The sequence below is a fragment of the Eucyclogobius newberryi genome, unplaced genomic scaffold (assembly GCF_026437365.1).
Source record: "Eucyclogobius newberryi isolate DKJ021-1_F unplaced genomic scaffold, fEucNew1.0.hap1 SCAF_9, whole genome shotgun sequence".
Classification (NCBI taxonomy): domain Eukaryota; kingdom Metazoa; phylum Chordata; class Actinopteri; order Gobiiformes; family Gobiidae; genus Eucyclogobius; species Eucyclogobius newberryi.
In genome coordinates this window covers 12,155,683-12,178,626 of record NW_027316532.1, presented here as the reverse complement: position 1 = coordinate 12,178,626, position 22,944 = coordinate 12,155,683, and the positions used below count along the sequence as shown (strand labels likewise).

At 49.1% G+C, this 22,944-nt stretch overlaps 1 protein-coding gene across 1 annotated transcript in view; it reads right to left on the bottom strand.

Moving 5' to 3' along the window:
- szt2 (SZT2 subunit of KICSTOR complex) overlaps positions 1–22,873 on the bottom strand; it is a 147,777-nt gene extending 124,904 nt beyond the window's left edge. The window contains exons 1-6 of the mRNA XM_072439086.1: positions 22,743–22,873; positions 20,942–21,067; positions 13,676–13,849; positions 3,394–3,564; positions 1,560–1,686; positions 846–1,067 (exon numbers count right to left, since the gene is read on the bottom strand). Of these exons, the coding sequence (XP_072295187.1) occupies positions 846–1,067; positions 1,560–1,686; positions 3,394–3,564; positions 13,676–13,849; positions 20,942–21,067; positions 22,743–22,766 (844 nt within the window). The 5' untranslated portion in view covers positions 22,767–22,873. The remainder of the gene's footprint in view (positions 1–845; positions 1,068–1,559; positions 1,687–3,393; positions 3,565–13,675; positions 13,850–20,941; positions 21,068–22,742) is intronic.
- Between the last annotated feature and the right edge of the window lie 71 nt (positions 22,874–22,944).

Below are 22,944 nucleotides of genomic sequence, written 5' to 3'. Positions count from 1 at the left end.
TTCGGACGGGATAGTTTTACCTCGGGACGTCTGTGAGCTTTTGTGATCGTTCACATGGGATAAGCATGTTTTATGTACTTTATTCCAGAAATGGCAAACGCACTGAAATATGATAGGAACCTTTCATCCATGTTGCCAGTGTTTATTCCACCATGTTAGGTGTGTTTTTGGCTTTGTGCAGCGTGACCTGTGCTGTCGTGTGAGATGCTTTTCTTTTGACCACATTGTTACGATCTGAAACATCCAGAGCCTCTCCTTTAATCCACACGGACACACTGATCCAAACTTGGCTCCAAAAGAGCCTCATGCTGCTCGATACTTGGTCGCCACGAAAAACAGGGTTTTGGGGATCAAGTTAGGTTTGTGTCTTTTAACTTTTTGTGTTGTATAAAAAACTGTAATTTTTTGATGGTGAATAATAATATTTTATTAATAATCACATTGTATGATTTTAAAATAATTAATTTGTATGTTATTACTGTAAATAAATATTTGAACACTTGAGAAAATATCCGTGTTAATATTTGGTAAAGACGCCTTTGTTTACAATTACAGAGGTCAAAGGTTTCCACTCAAGTTTAAGACCTAGACCTGCATTTTCTGAAAACTTGAAGTCTTCACGTCTTTTATAGTGCGTTTTAAACCCATACATTTAACTAACTAAATGTAACGCTGGTCGAGAGCCTTTGTCAGCCCTGGTTTAGTCCTGGTTTAGTCCTGGTTTAGTCCTGGTTTAGTCCTGGTTTAGTCCTGGTTTAGTCCTGGTTTAGTCCTATTTCAGATGAAGTGTGGTCTTGTTCCAGATAAACAGCACACACAGTTCACAGTGAGTAGACCAGGCTCACCTGCGCTGGAGTTGGGGGGCAGCAGCTGCAGGGCCAGGATGCCCTGACGAATCATGCTGACCAGGCCCATGTCTGCAGACACCATGGACACTCCAGGCTGACTGGACCAAGCCTCCTCTGTGCTCTGGACCGGCTCCTTTGTGCTCTGGACCGGCTCTTCTGTGCTCTGGACCGGCTCCTCTGTGCTCTGGACCGGCTCCTCTGTGCTCTGGACCGGCTCCTCTGCCTGTGGGGGGAAAGGAGATGAGCATCATTCCATGTAACACCAACTGGTTCCAAAAGAGCCCATGGTTTGGAACGGACCAGTGACCAGTTTCAAAATTGTATAAAAATATTCAGTTGTAGTTATTTGGAGACACTGGCAGCTCAGTCCCTAGAAACCTTCTCGCACGCAGGTTGTATATGTGGTTGTTTTACGCTAATATATTGATGTTTCCACAAATGTGGGTTTGTTTTGCCGCTTGTAGCCTGTTAGCCTAGAAGAATATGCAAACCACACAGAATGGCCCCGCCCTACCGAGCACTAACCGCTGTGCTACAGTGTGGCTGAAGCAGTACTCGTGTCTTGCTCCTCGTTTCTTGAGGTTATGTGGGTGAAGCAGCGCTCTTATGGCGAATGTTGGGTGTGTCTGGAGCCATAACCGGAAGTTCCTTTTTAAATCATTTCCCAGCACAACCTGGCTCATTTGAAGTTCATAGTTTAGTACAAAGGACTTGCCTGCAGATACTGCTGGTGCAGCACCTCAGCAATGCTGTTCTCTAGCGCTCGCAGCTGCTGATAGATGTTTTTCAGGAACACGTCCAGGTCTGTGAGGTCCAACTGACAGCCCTGAACCAGGACCTGCAGGTACAGAGGGCAAACATGATGTGAGGTCCACCTGACAGCCCTGAACCAGGACCTGCAGGTACAGAGGGCAGACATGATGTCAGGTCCAAATGACAGCCCTGAACCAGGACCTGCAGGTACAGAGGGCAGACATGATGTGAGGTCCAACTGACAGCCCTGAACCAGGACCTGCAGGTACAGAGGGCAAACATGATGTGAGGTCCACCTGACAGCCCTGAACCAGGACCTGCAGGTACAGAGGGCAAACATGATGTGAGGTCCACCTGACAGCCTTGAACCAGGACCTGCAGGTACAGAGGGGCAAACGTGATGTGAGGTCCACCTGACAGCCCTGAACCAGGACCTGCAGGTAAGAGGGCAGACATGATGTGAGGTCCAACTGACAGCCCTAAACCAGGACCTGCAGGTACAGAGGGCAGACATGATGTGAGGTCCAACTGACAGCCCTGAACCAGGACCTGCAGGTACAGAGGGGCAAACATGATGTGAGGTCCACCTGACAGCCCTGAACCAGGACCTGCAGGTACAGAGGGGCAAACATGATGTGAGGTCCAACTGACAGCCCTGAACCAGGACCTGCAGGTACAGAGGGGCAAACATGATGTGAGGTCCACCTGACAGCCCTGAACCAGGACCTGCAGGTACAGAGGGGCAAACATGATGTGAGGTCCACCTGACAGCCGTGAACCAGGACCTGCAGGTACAGAGGGCAAACATGATGTGAGGTCCACCTGACAGCCTTGAACCAGGACCTGCAGGTACAGAGGGCAAACATGATGTGAGGTCCACCTGACAGCCTTGAACCAGGACCTGCAGGTACAGAGGGCAAACATGATGTGAGGTCCACCTGACAGCCTTGAACCAGGACCTGCAGGTACAGAGGGGCAAACATGATGTGAGGTCCAACTGACAGCCCTGAACCTGGACCTGCAGGTACAGAGGGCAAACATGATGTGAGGTCCAACTGACAGCCCTGAACCAGGACCTGCAGGTACAGAGGGGCTGATAACATGGCCTTTTCTCTTTCAAGATGTTTCTTGACTGATTATGTCTTTCAAGTGAAACTAATTAATGTTGAGTCATAATTGAGCCTTGACAGATGTTGACAAAGCTTTGCCTCAGGAAATGAAATGTTCTGTAGAGGTTAAAATGCAGTAGGCACTAGGATGGAAATAGCATGTAGCACACAGCTACCGTTAGCATTCTTGGATATTCATACACTGTGAGGCTGAGCTGAGGCTAGTCACAGTTCTAGGGTCAAATGTGTTGACCTGGTTTATGGCTCATCTCTCTGTAGTGAATGGGCCTATCCACAAAGTATTTATATCACAGAAGCTCCACAGAGTGAAGTCATTATTATGCATATGGAAAGGTTTGTGATTTATTATTTTGGATATTTCTTCCTCCATCTGAAATTATATTAACAAATTCTTGCAGCTGCAATTTACTCTTGAATAATTGTTAGTTTAAAGTGATTATTTGTTAATTTAAAACATTTCTTACTTTATTTCTTACTTTTATTATAAGCACTTATCATTTGTATGAATCATGCAATACATATAAAATGTGTTTGATTGATCAATCGATAACCTCAATGGAACCTGTACAAACACACTTCAGCAGAGTTCTGTGGGATTGTAAAAATCTGATCAACTTATTGTAATGGGAAGAGTAAAAATGGGGCAGAGCAGCAGTCAGTACCTGATGGGAGCTGAGGCCGATGATGGAGGAGTAAGCCAGGATAGTGATGAAGATATTGGGTCGGAATAACTGCTTGGTCCCTGGGACTTTAAAGGGCTGGACCAGGCCAACCAAACACCTGGACAGAGCATGGAAGACCTCATCGAAGATCATCTCCCCAGTGCCATCATCCTGAAAACACGCAGGGAGTCACTTTTACAAACAAGCAATCACTAACAACTCTGTTAATCTGTGCAGAATCTGTGTATTGTATTTTCTGAGTCCAGGAAATAAGTATTCTTAAATATTAAATGTTCATTCCTCCTGACCGCCAGAGGACGGTGCTTAGCACCTGGATATCTACATGTGCGCAGCACATAGGTCGAGATTAATACCAACAAAGTCACGTGGTGGACGTGACATGGATGACGTCAGAACCAGCCCATATATATACCTGACGCACCCAGCGCTCTTTTTTTTTCTACATTTCTCGCATCAGCGATAGGTCGAAGTTCCTTCTTGGAATATTGCTTTGGATTTTCAGCCCGTTCTCGCTTGGACCCTCATATATTGGAGCTGCGCGTCGCGTCCTCCGGAGGCTGCGAGACGGTATCACATTTTTTTGACTATTATCATCACCTGCAGTGAGTATTTCTTGCCGTTTTCTGGCTAAATATTTATACGATGTGTGTTGACACCGACTATAACTAGCTGGTTAGCCCTCATGCTTGGCGGCCAGCTTTTCTCAGCTAATTTTTTTATCCGACAGTCTACGGACTTTGATATATTAGCGCATCTATTCAGAGCCTGCTAGGCTAGTACACCAGTGCCTCGTGAGTGTTTTTCGCTCCTGCGACACCGCCATTTCGTGAGCGTTTTTTTCTTTTAACGCTGCGTGTGCCTGCGCCCCGTGAGTGACTCTGCTCCTGTGGCTTGACCGTTTATTAGCTTGTCTTGTTGCTAGCTATACTTCGGTTGTATTGTATTTTTTACACCTGCGTGACCCGGTGCTCTCCGCTCCTGTGACACCGCAAGTCTGGGACTTGTGAGTGTTTCTCCCGCTCACTAGCCCGTTGCTTCTGCCTCAGTTTGTGGCGACGGTAGCCTGTGCGTGTTCACCCGCGCCTTCTAATTAAGCGCGGTACATAAGCCAGTGACTTGTGAGTGTTATTCGCTCCGGAAAGCTCATAAGATGATGTCATCCCTGTTGCATGGTTGCAACAGTTGCTTGGCTCCTCTAAGCCCAGAAGATGGCCATACCCTATGTCCACATTGTCTGGGGATTGGACATCTGAAACAGGCTCTCACAGAAGATGCCCTTTTCAATTGTATCTCCATTAAACTGGCAGACAGGACCGCTAGATTGGCAGCGGTTGAGAGTACTATGCTTAAACTGACTCTTGCCTCTAGTCCTATTAAGGACCATAAACGCTGCAAGCGTCCCCGCATGGAGGCCCCTGAGGCCAAGAGAAGTCATCCTGATCAGGCGTTGTCTGCCAAAGTGGACACTTTGGCTTCTGAATTTGCTCAGATTAAGTATTTGCTCCTCAGTCTAAAACCTAGTGGTCCCCCCACTGTGCCTAGCCCCATTCTGGATGATGAAGATAACCAAACAGACTCCAGTGCTGATCATCCTCAGGAGGACGCTATATCCATTGCTGCTTCAGATACTTTGTTCAGAGCAGATGGTGCAGATTTTCTGGGGGATCGGGTAGAAGGCTGTCACTCTCCTAACCCCTCTGTTGTGAGCTCCCGCTCCTCAGACCTGGAGCCCTTGGAGACAGAGCCTGAGTTTTCCTCTGTTCACGAGGCTATTCAGTTGGCCTTATCGAGACTTGGAGTAGATACACCTGTGACGGCTGTCCCTACAAGTGCTTTTTTCAAAGTCTCCCAGAAGCCTATATTCAGCGTTCCGGACTCTTTGCCATACATTGAGGAGCTCCAACGATGTTGGGCAGATCCCAAGTCGTTTACTCATTTCCCAAGGGAATGCAGGAGTTTGAGTGCAATGCAAGATGCAGCTAAGTACGGATTGGATCGCATGCCCTCCGCATGCCCTCCGCTTCACTTCAGGCGTTTGCTTACATGTCGAGAGAGCTTGGAAGGCTGATGTCCACTCTGACCATTGCTAGACGCCAGGTGTAGCTAGCTCAGTCCCCCCTGTCAGAGTCTTGCAGGGGTACACTTCACCTGTTGTGCCAGGTCATGTGTTTGGACCCGCTGCCCAGCAGACCTTGGAGCGGGCTGTTGAGACAAATAAATCTCGCAGACACTTTGCTGAACTGCATCGTGGCCCCAGACCCCAGCCCAGAGGTGCCAGCTCTTTTCGCCCAGCGGCAAGAGTCTCAACCTTACCAGGATCTGGACGTGTTTTTGATGGCCACGGTCAGGCCAGTTGACCCTCTCTCCAGCCCACGTTTCGGCCACCAAGAGGCAAGGCCCCAAGAAATGACCGCCAGGTTCGCTGGGACCGCCCCCACAGGCCTCAAGACGGCCACAACAGTAGAGTTTGACACTCTACATCTGGCCCCCAGCAGTTTTTCCGAAAGCCGTCGCGGTCGTTGGGAGGCCTTAGTTACAGACCCGTGGGTGATTTCAACCCTGTTCGAGGGCTACAAAATTCAGTTCAGACGGCGTCCCCCAAAGTTCGAGGGGGTAAAAAGAACCGTTGTTTCCGACCCAGTGAGGTCCATGGCCCTCCGACAGGAGATTCAAGAACTTTTGCGGAAAGGTGCCATAGAAGTTGTTCAGAGTTCAGAACAGTTAAAGGGGTTCTATTTCATCCCTACTGACCGCCAGAGGCGGTGCATAAAGCACTGGATGATCATCCTTGCGCATACACAGGTCGAGAATTAATGACAAAAAAGTCACCTTTGACCCCCGGTGGCTCACGTGAGTCTATATAGTCACGTGACACCGGGAGCTCAGTCCCTTTTCACCTTCTCGCATGCAGGTTGTATACGTGGTTGTTCGGCTAATATTGCTGTTTTCCCACAAAGTTTGGTTCGTTTTGCCGCTTGTAGCCTGTTAGCCCTGTGACTGTGGTACAGTCGGTGCAGCGAGTTCGCTCGCCCTCCTGGGGCTGCACAAGCGTGTCGGACCTGTTGCAATAGGAGGTATATTTACGTTGTTTTCTACGACTGGTAAGTACCCCTTTAATGTATTTCGCCGTAGCCGTGCGCTCGGTAGTTTTTTGTTGAATTTGAACCGTACAATTGTACCCGGTTCTGTGTTTATCCGTGCTAAAGCCGGTTGTTTGGTTTACTGATACAGCCGCGCGGCTCTAAGTTCTAACTTTAGCCGTGTTCGGTCATTAGTTCTGAACTGCTTTGTTTTCAGCCAGTTACACACCAGCGGTGGCGTTTTCGGCTCGACCTGGTGGTTACATGTAGCTGGTTTTGTGTTTACATTGGGTCATTAGTGGCATGCTCAGCTCAGTCTGATCCCGCGCGTCTCATTCACATAGCGGGTCATTAGTGGCGTTCCCTGCTCGACCTGACCCCGCTGCGCCCCTCTTACCGGGGTAGGTAAGAGGTTTTACGTCTTAGAGTCGCTAGTGGCGTTCCGCTCGACCCGACTCTGTTGGCTCCGGTCTTATCATGCTGGAGTCCCTGTGCTGCCGGTCCTGGCGCCGCTGCAGCCTGACGATGGGCATGATCTCTGCCCTGCTTGTCTTGGAGTGGATCATCTTCGGGAGGCACTCTCCGATGATGCTTGCTCCAACTGTTCGGTTATGCCCCGGTCTGTGCGCGTGGCGCGCTTGGCGGCTTTCGAGGACGCTTCAGACTGGTTGTCTGTGGCGCCTCCGAGTCAGTTACCAGCTGGCCAGACTGGGGGCCCCAAGCGGCTGTCCACGGCTACTCAAGGCGGCCCCCCATTTAAGAAAAAGAAGGGCCCCGGGAAGTTAGCGGCTCAAGTGAGCACGCTGACATCTGAACTGGCCCAAATGCGGGCAGTTATCCAGACTCTCCAGACTGATGCCAGTCGTGTGGTGGCACAACGGCATGAGGGGCATGGCACAGCCTCAGTATATGATGACGTCATATCTGTGGCTGCTTCAGACAAGCCGTTTCAGCTGGAGTCTGACCTTCTGAGCTCCAGAGTTTCAGAATCTGGCACACTGGCCTCTGCCGGCTCTCAGGCCGACAGTGATGACACTGTCACAGCGGCTTTGCGGACGGCACTTTCCCGTTTAAAGCTGAATGTTCCGCGGGATGAGGCGGCACCCTCTAGCGCCTTCTTTCGGCGCCAGGCTGCAGCGTCCCACTTTGCAGTTCCTCCCTTGGAGGAGTACATTAAGGAACTGCATTTCTGTTAGACAGACCCAAAGGCATTTTCGAGGCCTACTTCAGATGGCAGGGTCTTGGCACTGATGCAGGATCCTCAGAAGCTTGGCCTGGGACATATGCCGGCAGTGGAGCCGGCTATTGCCTCCCTCATCGTCCGCCCAGAGGAGACTTTACGGACTAATGCCCGGTGTCCACGACCACAGTGCCGGGTTACAGACGACCTTCTGTGTAAGGCGTACGACATGGGAGCTTGTATGGGTCGCATTGGGAACTCATTGTCTCATTTAATGCTTGGCCTGTCGGTTTCCCTTGAGACGGTGCCAGTGGACCAACCAACACATGGGCTGGTTGATGCCTCCTTGCAGGCTTTTGCCCTCATGTCAAGGAACTAGGGCGACTGCTCTCTACATTAGTGCAAGCTCGCCGCCAAGTATGGCTGGCACAGTCTCCGCTCTCTGAGGCCAGTAGGAAGACCTTGAGGGGTGTTCCAATTCTTCCCGGAGAACTATTTGGTCCGGCCACCCTGGAGGCTCTAGAGCGCACGGCCCAGGCCGACGGCCTCCTGTTCCTGGTCGGATCCGAATGACTGTTATTCAGGATTCGGCCAAGGCGCAGGCGCTCTCTCAGGAGATTCGCACCTTGCTGGACAAGGGGGCGATAGTTCCTGTGGACTCCCTGCTGGATCCAGGGGGCTTTTATTCCCGATATTTTTTGGTACCCAAGAAGGCGGGCGATTTACGCCCAGTTCTGGACCTCAGGGGTCTAAATATGTTTTTAAAAGGTACTCCCTTTCAGAATGTTGGCGGTCAGACAAGTGCTCCAGGCGATCTCCCCAGGCGACTGGTTCACAACAGTAGACCTGAAGGATGCATATTTTCATGTCCCCATTGCACCGCCACATTGGAAGTTTCTGCGCTTTGCTTTCCGGGGAGAACACTTCCAGTTCAGGGTCCTGCCATTCGGGTTATCTCTGTCCCCTCGAGTGTTTACAAGGTGCGTCGCTGCAGCCTTGTCCCCCTTGCAGGCCCAGGGGTTGTGGATTCTGCCCTATCTGGACGACTGGCTCATTTGTGCGCCCAGCCACGAGCAGGCGCTTCAAGATACAGAGACTGTGCTCAGTTACGTGGCCAACTTGGGGCTGCGGGTGAACTTGGCAAAGAGCTGCCTTGTGCCGTCACAGGTAGCAACTTTCCTCGGCATGGTCCTCGACTCCCATACAGCGACTGCACGCCCTTCGCCTAAGTGGGTGGATGATATTTTGGGAATGTTGCGGGACTTTCGACAGGGGAGTTCTCTTCCCTACGTCTTGTTCCTAAGCCTCTTGGGCAAGCTGACTGCGGCCGCAACGGTGGTTTCTCTGGGGCTGCTGTCTTTGCGCCCCCTTTAGATGTGGCTTAACAGCCTACACCTGGACCCCACACGACAGGATCACAGGCGGCAGCGGCTACCCGTATCTCCCCAATGCCGGGTGTCTCTATGCAGGTGGCGGAACGAGGCCTTTATGACACAGGGCGTTCCGCTGGGGCCTCTTCCTTCCAGACGGGAGGTTATGTACACCGACGCATCCCTCCTAGGCTGGGGTGCGACATGGCAGGCACGGATGGTGCAAGGGTCATGGTCCCAGAGGCAGAGCAGGCTGCACATCAATGTGCTGGAGTTCTTGGCTGTCGAGCTAGCGCTGTGCCATTTCTTGCCACACCTGCGCGGCCGTCATGTCATGGTACGGTCCGACAACACCAGTGTGGTTTTTCACATAAATCACCAGGGCGGCACTGGGTCGGTGACCCTGTTCAGGATTGCACAATGGGTTGGGCTACCCCGCGCCTTGCCAGTCTGAGCGCTGTTCACATTCCGGGGGTTTGGAATGTGTCCGCGGACTTCCTGTCTCGCCATCGGCCGCTGCCGGGGGACTGGCAGCTTCACCCGGAGGTGGTGAGGGACATTTGGGAGACCTTCGGCAGGGCACAGGTGGATCTTTTTGCCTCCCGCGACGCGACACACTGCCCTCAGTGGTTCTCGCTGGCGGACAGGGCCAGCCCACTGGGTCAGGACTGTAACTACGGTTCTATGAATCCCGGATGACCGCCAGAGCATCCCTCAGAATTCTCGTGCTTTGCGAGAAGGTTTCCAGGGACTGAGCTCCCGGTGTCACGTGACTATATAGACTCACGTGAGCCACCGGGGGGTCAAAGGTGACTTTTTTGTTATTAATTCTCGACCTGTGTATGCGCAAGGATGATCATCCAGTGCTTTATGTACCGCCTCTGGCGGTCATCCGGGATTCATAGAACCGTAGTTACAGTCGTAACTTTCGTTCTATTCAATATATTTTCTAGTTCCAAAAAAGGATGGAGGTTTTCGTCCGATTCTCAATCTCAGGCGCCTAAATCATTATGTCAAGGTGCTACGTTTTCACATGCTCCGTACCACGGATGTCCTGCAGTCGGTCAGGGAAGGGGATTGGTTCACAAGTGTCGACTTAAAGGACGCTTATTTCCATGTACCTTTGGCACCACACCACAGACCGTTTCTTCGCTTTGCTTTCGAAGATCGAGCGTACCAGTTCAGAGTGCTCCCCTTCGGGCTCTCTCTGGCGCCCCGTACATTCACCAGGTGTGTGGCGGCAGTTCTTGCTCCCCTTCAAGCCCGCGGAATGAGAATTCTACCGTACTTGGACGACTGGCTTGAGTGTGCTCGGAGTCGGGAACAAGCACTCGGAGACACTTCCATTCTACTGGACCATGTGTCACAATTGGGGCTTTCAGTGAACGTTGTGAAGAGCTCATTGATTCCCAGCCAAAAGGTAATCTTCATTGGCATTGCCATCGAATCTGTGACCATGAAGGCTTTTCCGTCCCCTCAAAGAGTGACAGATGTGCTCAATCTCGTTTCTCGTGTTCAGAGGAATCAGAGAGTGTCATTCAGTCTGCTTCTTCAGTTGATGGGCAAGCTTACGTCCGTGTCAACATTGATACCTCTGGGGCTTCTGTACTTGCACCCCTTACAGATTTGGCTCAACAATCTGGGCCTATATCCACAGCTGCACAAGCACAGATCTGTGCAGCTCTCAACTCCGTGTCTTCGGCATCTCCGGCCTTGGGTAAACAGAGAGTTCCTTTGCAGTGGCGTTCCTCTGGGCTCTCTCCCGTGTGGTTGAGAGGTAGTAGTCACAGACGCCTCACTTACAGGCTGGGGGGCTGTCTGGAACCACAAGATGGTCAGAGGTGTTTGGAATCCTCGAGAGAGGCTCCAACACATAAACGTGCTGGAACTGCGAGCTGTTCGCTTGGCACTCATGTTCTTCCTTCCTGCCCTCAGGGGGAGACATGTTCTTGTTCAGACAGACAACACGTCAACAGTTTACCACATAAATCATCAAGGGGGCACAAGATCTGTTCACTCACTAGTGGAGGCACGGAAACTCCACCTGTGGGCGCTGCCCCATTTGCAGAGTGTCAGGGCAGTTCATCTGCCAGGCGTGCAGAATTGCACTGCAGATTTTCTCTCGCGGCAGAGACCACAACCAGGAGAGTGGAGGTTGAACCCGATGGTGGTGCAGGAAATCTGGGGGATGTACAGCATGGCAAAGGTAGATCTATTTGCCTCGAGCGCGACAACACATTGTCAACTGTGGTTTTCCCTCTCAGAACCAGACAGTCCACTGGGGCAATATGCACTGGCACACCCGTGGCCGGAATGCTTCCTGTATGCATTCCCTCCCTTTCCACTCCTGTTGCTAACGCTACACAGGATAGCCAGGAGCAATCACAGAGTGTTATTAATTGCTCCGTATTGGCCAGGGAGGATATGGTTTCCCGTGCTTCTCCAACTTCTCAATGGTAAACCGTGGCCTCTCCCCCAGAGGAAGGATCTCCTGTCACAGCTGGGAGGGAGCATATGGCATCCTCACCCAGAGCGCCTTCACCTGAGTGTCCACCTCTTGGGCCGCGCTGAAGGGTGTCCCACTGAATGACATCTGTGCTGCAGCTACGTGGGCTTCCTCCTGTACCTTCGCCCACTTCTACAGAGTGAATGTGGCGGCTCCTCATCCAGTGGCTCCAGTGGTGTTGTCCGCTTCTGCAATCGGCAACTAATCCTGGTAAGAGCAGACTGTTCGTGACCTTGTTGATATGAGTCATCCAGGTGCTAAGCACCGTCCTCTGGCGGTCAGGAGGAATGAAATGGAACGAGAGTTACGTATGTAACTAAGGTTCTATGAATTCCGGATGACCGCCAGAGTTTCCTGTCACTCATGTCCTGTCACCCATGTCACGTCCACCACGTGACTTTGTTGGTATTAATCTCGACCTATGTGCTGCGCACATGTAGATATCCAGGTGCTAAGCACCGTCTTCTGGCGGTCATCTGGAATTCATAGAACCTTAGTTACATACGTAACTCTCGTTCCATATCATGCTAAATGGACTTTTCAGAGCTTTTAACCTTCCTTCAGTGCTGTTGGTGCCTCATATATGTGCCCAAAGTAGTTTATTTTTATTGATTCCTGCAGTTTTTAGCTTGAGAACAGTCTCTATCCTTCTCCTCGGATGAGCAGACGAATGGAGGCAAGTTACACAGCACGCCGTTTCAGCCCCTCCTCCAGGAAGCACTCTGTACCTGTAACATGTTCTCTGAGGAAGCGTGCTGGGAGTGACCGTCTGTACTGGGAGTGCCCTGTGCAGGTAAACATAGTAACCGTCTGTACTGGGAGTGCCCTGTGCATGTAAACGTAGTGACCGTCTGTACTGGGAGTGTCCTGTGCATGTAAACGTAGTGACCGTCTGTACTGGGAGTGACCGTCTGTACTGGGAGTGCCCTGTGCAGGTAAACATAGTGACCGTCTGTACTGGGAGTGACCGTCTGTACTGGGAGTGCCCTGTGCAGGTAAACGTAGTGACCGTCTGTACTGGGAGTGCCCTGTGCAGGTAAACGTAGTGACCGTCTGTACTGGGAGTGCCCTGTGCATGTAAACGTAGTGACCGTCTGTAGTGGGAGTGCCCTGTGCAGGTAAACGTAGTGACCATCTGTACTGGGAGTGACCATCTGTACTGGGAGTGTCCTGTGCATGTAAACGTAATGACCATCTGTACTGGGAGTGACCGTCTGTACTGGGAGTGACTGTCTGTACTGGGAGTGACCATCTGTACTGGGAGTGCCCTGTGCATGTAAACGTAGTGACCGTCTGTACTGGGAGTGACCGTCTGTACTGGGAGTGCCCTGTGCATGTAAACGTAGTGACCTTCTGTCCTGGGAGTGCCCTGTGCATGTAAACGTAGTGACCGTCTGTACTGGGTGTGACCGTCTGTACTGGGTGTGACCGTCTGTACTGGGTGTGACCGTCTGTACTGGGTGTGACCGTCTGTACTGGGAGTGTCCTGTGCATGTAAACGTAATGACCATCTGTACTGGGAGTGACCGTCTGTACTGGGTGTGCACTGTGCATGTAAACGTAGTGACCGTCTGTACTGGAAGTGTCCTGTGCATGTAAACGTAGTGACCGTCTGTACTGGGAGTGACCGTCTGTACTGGGAGTGTCCTGGGCATGTAAACGTAGTGACCGTCTGTACTGGGAGTGCCCTGTGCGTGTAAACGTAGTGACCGTCTGTACTGGGAGTGCCCCGTGCATGTAAACGTAGTGACCGTCTGTACTGGGAGTGTCCTGTGCATGTAAACGTAGTGACCGTCTGTACTGGGAGTGACCGTCTGTACTGGGAGTGCCCTGTGCAGGTAAACATAGTGACCGTCTGTACTGGGAGTGACCTTCTGTACTGGGAGTGTCCTGTGCATGTAAACGTAGTGACCGTCTGTACTGGGAGTGTCCTGTGCATGTAAACGTAGTGACCGTCTGTACTGGGAGTGTCCTGTGCATGTAAACGTAGTGACCGTCTTTACTGGGAGTGTCCTGTGCATGTAAACGTAGTGACCGTCTGTACTGGGAGTGTCCTGTGCATGTAAACGTAGTGACCGTCTGTACTGGGAGTGCCCCGTGCATGTAAACGTAGTGACCGTCTTACCACAATCCTGGTGGAGGGGCTGAGGTCCAGCTGGATGACGAAGCGGTACCTCCGGGCCAGGAAGGAGGCCCTGGTGGAGGGGACCAGCACGTAGGGCTGAGTGGGGCCGCAGGGCTCAGGTTGCCAACCTTTAGGCAAAATACTCAGCAGGTCCAGCTCATTCTCTGAGTGTAACTGAACAGACAGAAGACAAAGGAGGACATGTCAAAGCAGTGTCCCGGCAAGGCAAGTTTATTTATAGAGCAAAAGTCAAGCCACAAAGTGCTTTACACATAACAGAACAATCACAGAAGAAGACATACATAAGCATTTGGGACACCATGAGCACATCCTGGACGCCCCCAGCAGGAACAAACAGGTACTCACACAGCTTCTAAACTCACTGGACAGTAGCATTAAGTAGGCTCCTCCCATCACAGATTTGTTCTTTTTCTATTTAAATATCTTTTTTTTTCATGTTTTAATTTAAAATAACAGAAAGTAAGAAAAAAACATGAAACAGAGAAAAAACTTAAACAATTAAAAACTAAATAGTATAAACAGAGAATATTTGTCCATCATAAATGTCCCATAACCCTGACCCATCAGTCCAGTCTTTAATCATCGGGTCAGTTTGTGCCATTCATTTCTTGTGATGGATTTCTTTGTCAAATGTATGTTCCAGAGGTACTTACAGGGGCCCATGTCAAGGGTCCACGTCAGGGGTCCACGTCAGGGGTCCACGTCAGGGGTCCACGTCAGGGGTCCACGTCAGGGGTCCACGTCAGGGGTCCACGTCTGATTGCATTGCTCTATATTCACACAGGTGACAGCGTTTGCCTCCTGTGGCGCACGTTCTCCTGTGGCGCACGTTGTGTCTCCCGTGGCGCACGTTCTCCCGTGACGCACGTTCTCTCTCCCGTGACGCACGTTCTCCCGTGACGCACGTTCACCCGTGACGCACGTTCTCCCGTGACGCACGTTCTCCCGTGACGCACGTTCTCCCGTGACGCACGTTCTCCCGTGACGCACGTTCTCCCGTGGCGCACGTTCTCCCGTGGCGCACGTTCTCCCGTGGCGCACGTTCTCCCGTGGCGCACGTTCTCCCGTGGCGCACGTTCTCCCGTGGCGCACGTTCTCCCGTGGCGCACGTTCTCCCGTGGCACACGTTCTCCCGTGGCACACGTTCTCCCGTGGCACACGTTCTCCCGTGGCACACGTTCTCCCGTGGCACACGTTCTCCCGTGGCACACGTTCCCCTGTGGCACACGTTCCCCTGTGTGTGGATTTCAGTTTCAGTTTGGATTTCCTTGTGAATAATGAGTCATTTGACCTGGTGTTATGACAAAACGTGACACATTTTTACAACAGAATTCTCCAATGCACTTTTCTTGAGGAAAAAACATTAGGTCTGGAAATGTCTGGTTTGGTCAAATATAATAGAACATCATCTGCAGCAGGTAATTTTATGTTCTGTCCCATCGATTGTAACCCTGTGAATTGTTTCTGATTGTCTAATAAATTTGGCCAATGGTTCCAAATAGAAAGCGAACAGGAGGAGAGACCAGGCACAGCCCTGTCTCAATCCTCTGTCCAGAGTCAGTGGATCTGTCATGTCTAGTCCTAGACCTAGCCTAGCCGCTAGCGTGGCTGGATCTACCTTTACCTGTTTAAGCTGTCATATGTCGAGTCAGAGCCCTGGCTCTTTCTCTGACGACAGGTGCATGAAGTGCAGTGTAGTGGTAGCTTTAGTTGCCAGGGTTACGGAGTTAGAAGCACGGATCCGCTGTTTAGAGGACCTAAAGTCCAGCTATAGGTTTTAGCTTCAGGTGTACCGGACCGCACTATAGGGCGTAGCATTAGCAGTAGCAGGAAGGCCGAGCTCAGCGCCTCAGCGTCTCCCGTGCTGCCGGGACTAGACCAGGAACAGAATAGGGATCAATTTGTGACAGTTCAGAGGGGACATAACGCACCGTGAGCTTCCCGTCTAGAATAGGTTATCTCCCCTCAGGGATCACACGCCCGCTGAACACACTAGAGAATCTCTTGTAATCTGGAGTTCTATTGTCAGAGACGTGAAGCTAACAGCTGCTAGCGTTAGGTGTTACCCGGGGGCCAGAATGGGTGACATCGAAGGAAATCTTAAGATCTTAAAGCAGAGTAGAGAGCGTTTCCGCCGAGTCGTGATTCACGCAGGCGGTAACGATGCCCGGCGGAGACAATCAGAGGTGCTCAAAGTTCAAGCAGCTGCGGTGTGTGAATTGGCGAAGTCGATGTCAGACACTGTAATATTTTCTGCCCAATCGGATCAAAGCTGAACTCTACAGCCGTCTTTCAGCATCAACAGCTGCTTATCTAGATGGTGCCCTCAAAACAACGTAGTCTTTGTTGATAATTGGAGTGCGTTTTGGGGAAAGCCCGGGCTCATACGCAGGGATGGCCCCTCCCACTTCGGAGGGTACATCCCTATTAGTTCAGAATTTGACCGATAGTCTTAGTCGTGTTAAGTGACCATCTTGGGATGAGCCCTGGGCGCAGAGCAGCAGTGTAAGACCCTCCTCTGTCGCTGAACTCCTGCCCGCTCTGTCACATGTGAAGTGTTCAGATTCAAGACAGATAGAGACTGTGTGTGTCCCTCGTGTCCCTCGTACAAATAATGCCAAAAATTCACATCTCAGAAAAACTATTTCAGGCACACACCAAATAACTTAAGGAAAATAACAATCACAAATGACACAAATATACAAATGAATAAACACGTAAAACGTGGACTGAAAATCGCTTTTAGTTAATGAATTAATTAGTGACTATAACATAGATTTTCTAGCTCTAACTGAAACGTGGCTTCAACAAGACGATTATGTCAGACTAAATGAGTCCACCCCACCCACCCATGTTAACCCCACCCAACCATGTAAACCCCACCCAACCATGTAAACCCCACCCACCCTGTTGACCCCACCCACCCATGTTAACCCCACCCACCCATGTTAACCCCACCCATCCATGTTAACCCCACCCATCCATGTTAACCCCACCCATCCTAACCCCACCCACCATGTTACCTGTCACACCTCCAGGAGCACAGAGGTGGTGGTGTGGCAGTGATCTCACACTCAAGTGACTCATGAGCCCTAAAATGAACAATGCATTTCACCCATGTTAAAGCCTCATGTGTCAATCACATTTTTGTTTGAGTTTTGTTCATAGTTATCTACCGACCTCCCGGTCCCAATTCAGAGTTTTTAACAGAGTTTTCTGACTTTATATCAAATTTAGAGTTAGCCTGGGATAAAGTAGTCATATCTGGAGCCTTTAATATCCACGTGAACGTGAGTGATGACTCTCTCAGTAATGCCTTCAGCGCCTTGTTAGACAGCATTGGTTTCACTCAGAATGTAAATAAAGCGACTCACAGTCATAATCACACTCTGGATCTTGTCCTAACGTATGGAATAGAAATTAGTGACCTGATTGTCTTCCCTCAAAACCCTATATTGTCAGATCATTTCCTAATTACCTAATTCAGTTTATTCTTAAAGATCATCAGCCCCAGAATAAAGTTATAATGAAAAGGACAATATCTGAAAAATCAATCTCAAAATTCAAAGAAATAATAGAGTCAATGTCATGTGATCATGTCATGTGATCATGTCATGTGATCATGTCATGTGATCATGTCATGTGATCCTGCTGAGAACAGTTTTAGTCCCAGTTTAAGTGATCAATTTGTTGACTTGACCATGAATTCTCTGAAGTCTGCTCTTGATGTTGCAGCTCCGTTAAAACAGAAGGTCATTAGGTCAAAGCGCCTCCTCCAGGTACAACAAAGAGAGAGTTAGAAAACTAGAGGGATTATTTCGTCGCTCTCACACAGAAGAATCTCTAAAAGCAGGAAAAGTTGCTGCTGTCCTATCAGCAGCTCTGTGTGAGGCCCAAACCAGATACTATTCACATCTAATAGAAGTCAACAAAAGTAACACTACATTTCTTTTCAGCACTGTAGCCATGGTAACAAACTGTCACAGCAGTAGAGCCCTCACTCCCAGCTTCTCTCAGCTCTGATGATTTCCTCCTATTTTTTAACAATAAAATAAAAACAATCAGAGATAAATGAGATGAAATGACTCCCACTATTCGCCCTGAACAAGCCCAAGCTGTAAATCTAACGTCCCATATAAATCCACCTGTAAATTTAGAAATGTTCAGCTGTTGATCAAGAGAGAGAACTTCAGCCCTTATGTCCTCTAAAAGCTCAACTTGTGTCCTAGACCCCATTCCAAGCTCCTCAAAGACATTCTCCCCTTAATTATAGACCCTATCGTAGAAAAAGCTTCAGTTGTAGTCATCTGGACTCAGTTTGAAAAAGTAGACGTTTCGACTCTCATCCAAGAGTCATTGTCAATAACAGAATTTAGGTCGAGAACTCCGATATTAATACTGTTCTGTGGTAAGACCCGCCCATTGGGACCTAAATTCTGTTATTGACAATGACTCTTGGATGAGAGTCGAAACGTCTACTTTTTCAAACTGAGTCCAGATGACTACAACTGAAGCTTTTTCTACTATGGAACACGCCTGGACGAATGAGGGATTACACCGACATATAGACCCTATCCTTACTATAATAAATACTTCAGTAGAAAGTGCTTATGTTCCACATCCTTCAAACATGACGTCATTAAACCTCTTCTGAAAAAGCCTAATCTAGATCCTGACCTATTGTTAAACTACAGACCTATTTATAATCTGCCCTTTGTCTCCAAAATCCTTGAAAAAGTTGTAGTAAAACAGCTTTGTCGCCACCTGCAGGACAATAACTTATTTGAAGTCTTCCAGTCAGGGTTCAGAGCCCACCACAGCAGGGTTCAGAGCCCACCACAGCACTGAAACTGCACTAGTTAAAGTCAAAAACGATTTGTTATTAGCCGCTGATGATGGACTGATCTCAATCCTGGTTCTGACCTCAGCGTTTGACCATCGACCACAACATTCTACTGCAGAGGTTTGAATGTGATGTAGGTGTTGGAGGCCCCGCCCTCAGAGGCCCCGCCCTCAGCTGGTTTAAATCCTATTTATCTGATAGGTACCAATTTGTTAATGTAAATCAGAGCTCCTCACCATGCTCTAAAGTAATTTACGGCGTGCCACAGGGATCAGTACTCGGTCCAATTCTATTTACTCTTTATGTGCTGCCTTTAGGTCACATGATCAGGTCACATGGCATTAACTTCCACTGCTCTGCAGACGACACTCAGCTGTATTTATCAATGAACCTGATCAGAGCGATCAAGTAGACAGACTTAGTGCTTGTGTGAAGGAGATAAAAACCTGGATGACACTTAACTACCTGCTTCTTAACCCTGAAAAAACCGAGGTCATTGTGCTGGAGGTCATTGTGCTGGAGGTCATTGTGCTGGAGGTCATTGTGCTGGAGGTCATTGTGCTGGAGGTCATTGTGCTTGGCCCTAAGCATCTACGAGACGCTCTATCTGAGCAGATAGTCACACTGGACAATGTCAGTGAAGCCTCCAGTTCTACTGTAAGAAACCTCAGAGTCTTATTGGACCAGGAGCTCTCATTTAATGCTCATATAAAATCAAGCTTGTAAAACAGACTATTTCCAAAATCAGAAGAACCCGGCCTAAAAGTGAAGCTGAAAAACGTCTCCTGCATTTATAATGTCTTGATTAGACTGTAACTCCTGCTCACAGCAGGTCCTAAAAGCTCCATAAAAAGCTTTAACTGGTTCAAAATGCAGCAGCAAGATTACTAACAGGAACTAAAAGAAGAGAGCACATTACGCCGGTGCTGGAGTCTCTTCCCTGGCTCCTGTCCAGTTTAGAATTAAATTTAAAATTCTACTCCTGACCTACAAAGCCATAAATGACATGGCCCCTCCCACTTCAAAAATGCTATAGAACCATATCATCCAAACAGAGCTCTTCACTCTCAGAAAGAGTCTCTAAAAGTACTGTAGGAGGTAGAGCATTTAGCTACCAAGCGCCTGTGTTATGGAATCAGCTCCCGGCCCATGTTAAATATGCTGACACAGCCTCTTCATTTAAGTCCAGGCTTAAAACGTTCCTCTTTGAAATGACTTATGGTCAGACCAGTTGGGAACAGAAATATAAACCCACAGCTTCAGCTCCGCTGCCCTAGGAGCAACTGTGCTGGGGGAAGTATGGTAGTCTTCTGACTTATTCTATAAAAAAAAAAATTAAAAAAAAATTGTAATTCCACTTGCAAACTGTTCACCACCTTCTTTTTCTTTTTCTCACTCCTGAGGACCTGTGGACCCAGATGTCCCTCTCCTGGTGAAGTGGTCCGTGCCCCGTGTGGACGGTCCCTCATCTGCCTGAAGAGTGGCTCAAGCTCCAGTCTCCCTCACGTATGTGAGAGTCAGATCTCCCCTTCATCTAGAACTCCTCCAGGTTTATACGTTTTCCCAAGGAGGTTTTTTGTAGTTTTTCCTGGCCGAGAAGGAGGGTCTAAGGACAGAGGACTCTGGGACATCACATCGTCCCTCGCCACCACAGAAATAGCTTGATTCATTTTTCACTGCCGCCTTCAGAGGAAACTGTTGTTGTGATTTTGGGCCTTACAAAAATTAATTGAATTGAATTGAACATTGATTTTTGAATTGAATTCTTGATGTTGGACCATCGCAAAGAGCCCCAATATTTTTTGTAATTAAATTGCTGATTTGAAATGTGTTTAGTAACACTTTAAATACATATAACCAGCTACGGAATCTAATCCTTCTCAGCATCAAAACTAATTATTACATCTTTGTTTAGTTGTGTTTGTATTTGTCTCATTGTGTGTGAGGATCGTCTTATGTCGTCTTGTGTTTGTCGTTTGTCATGAATCCTGTCTGATCTTTGTGGATTCAGTTTGGGAGGATTTGTTCCATTCTTTTGGACATAATTGAGGTGTATAAACGATAGTCCACATTCAAGATAGAAATAGTCTATATGAGGCACAGTCACTCCTTCTCTTCTTTTGGTCTCAGGGACATGATGTCCACGACCCGCTGTAGACTGTTCTACAATGTCATCCCACTCAATTTTAGAACTATGACTATGGGCCTCAGAACTGCAGCCATGGACACAACCAATGGAACATACTTTTGGCGACAAGGAAAAAAAATATACAAATCTTTGTTTGCTATATCATTATTGTACATTTACATGAATTTAAATCCAATAAATTGGAAGTAAAATTATGAAAGCATTGTACATTAGTAATGGTTTAAACTAACTAAAGGGCGTCAGTGAAACTCACCAGTTCAGGTGTAGAGACGGGCCAGATGACTTGGTTTAGTTTCCCGAGAAACCAGGCCAGGCGCACATTCCGAGAGATGCGGTATTCTTCCTTCATCAGCAAAAAGATCTGATCAGCCTCCTTCACCTAAGAAGTAAAACTTTGTCAGTTCCAGAAGCACTTCCACACCCTGAGTTCAAAATGAGCCATCTAACGTTTCTGGTGGAGGGTCCGCCACAGGGGGCTTATCAGCTTTCAAGGACCTGAGAAACTGAAGTTAGATTAATACTACACATGCAGAGAATAAAGGCAGCATGATGAACCACAGGATCATCATGTGCCACAGCAACTATGGCAGTGAAAAAATAGAAAAATGCATTGTGATCTCAATTTGGGTCGATCTGGATGATAAAGCGAGCACATTTAAATCAACAGGTTTACAAGCCAATCCTGTAGCAGTAACAGCACGTGTCACTTGTTAAGGAGAAAGAATAGTCAGGGCAAGCTCGTCTTCTTGGTCTCCTCACATGTCCAAACGCAGCGGGTTTGTTTGTTTTACTTAAATATGCACACTTTGACTGAATGTCCAGTCTCTCCTGCCCACACCCAGCTTCACATCGAGTCATGCACAGGTCTGACAGAAGTCTCGCTGACCGCTCCCACTCAACAAGACCAAGGAGATTATTTTGGACTCATTTGTTGTTGCGGTACAAAAGACAGTCCTTGGCTGGCACTGAAGCACACAGCTCCCTCCTGGAACATAGAAGGCCCCTGAAGCTACGTTCACACTTCTGCGTCCAAATACGCGCCCGACGCCCGAGTTGGACCCGTTTACATCTGAAGGCAGATGCCCTGGACACCCCTGAGGTGTCCAGCGCACATGTGCAGTGGAGGGAATGCTGCGTTTCCCTCTGTAGCTGTGCGATGGAAGAACAAGTGGAGAAAGTGGTTTGGTGCATTCACTTTACAAAGTCCAAAAACAGAGGCACTCTGGACACTCTGGACACCAGCTTCAGTGACTGATTCACCCTCGCTGTGTGAAGGAGACGTTTCACAGTCTGTCCTTCTGCTGCTGTCACACTCTACAACAGGGGTCCCATTGTGTGGATCGCGATCAACCGGTCGATCTCAGCAAGGGTCTGTTTTTAGTGTATATCCTGACATCAGAAGTGAGAGCTCTGCAGCAGCACGAGTGGATCCAGAGCTACAGTCAGCATGTGATTATTGTGGACGCTTTTCCATGAGTTTCAGCAAGAACACAACACCACTGTGTCCACACAGCCACGCTATTAAAGGAGAGAGTCAAGGCAAGAAGCAGGAGGGACATGTCAGTAATCTGATTAGGTCAGAAGTCAGATAATGATCAGATTGTTGGTGTGCATGTAAACCATTGTTTTGTGTAATAAATATGATATAACGTAAACAGTTGTAAACATCAAATACTCGATAGAAGAAGCAGATCATATGCCACCTCTTCATGATATTTCAAGTAGTCTAGTTAGGAGCTCTTTTAGGAGCCGCTGGAGGCCCTTATCACCCCTGACCCCAGCACTGACCCCAGCACTGTGTACTTCCCACATCCAGGGCCAGACTTCCTAAAAGAAAGCTCCAGATGTGGCACAGTATTTCTGCTCAGTCAGTCAATATAAGTCAAATATCAGTCGTAAACCACTAAACACAGAATAAATAAACAGCTAGTGAAGTAGTAGTTAAAGAGTTAAGCCAAACAGAGCAGGTCAGGAGCTCTAAACGTGTGATAACCGAGGGCGGCCATGTAAACACGGGGCTCCGCGGGGCACGTGCACGCCTTTCCCGCGCTTACCTCCGCGTCTGCTCTCTGTGCCATGCCGCCGTCCTCATGCGGGCCCCGGTGTGTGGCTCCCGGTGGCGGTGAAGCGCGGCTATCGGCCCGTGTTTGTCTCAAAGTGTTGTGTGTTTGGTCTGTCCGGCGTCAGCCTCAACTCAGCCGGCTCCATGGACGTCATGACGTCAGTTCCGCGCAGGCACTTTCACAATAAGAGAGA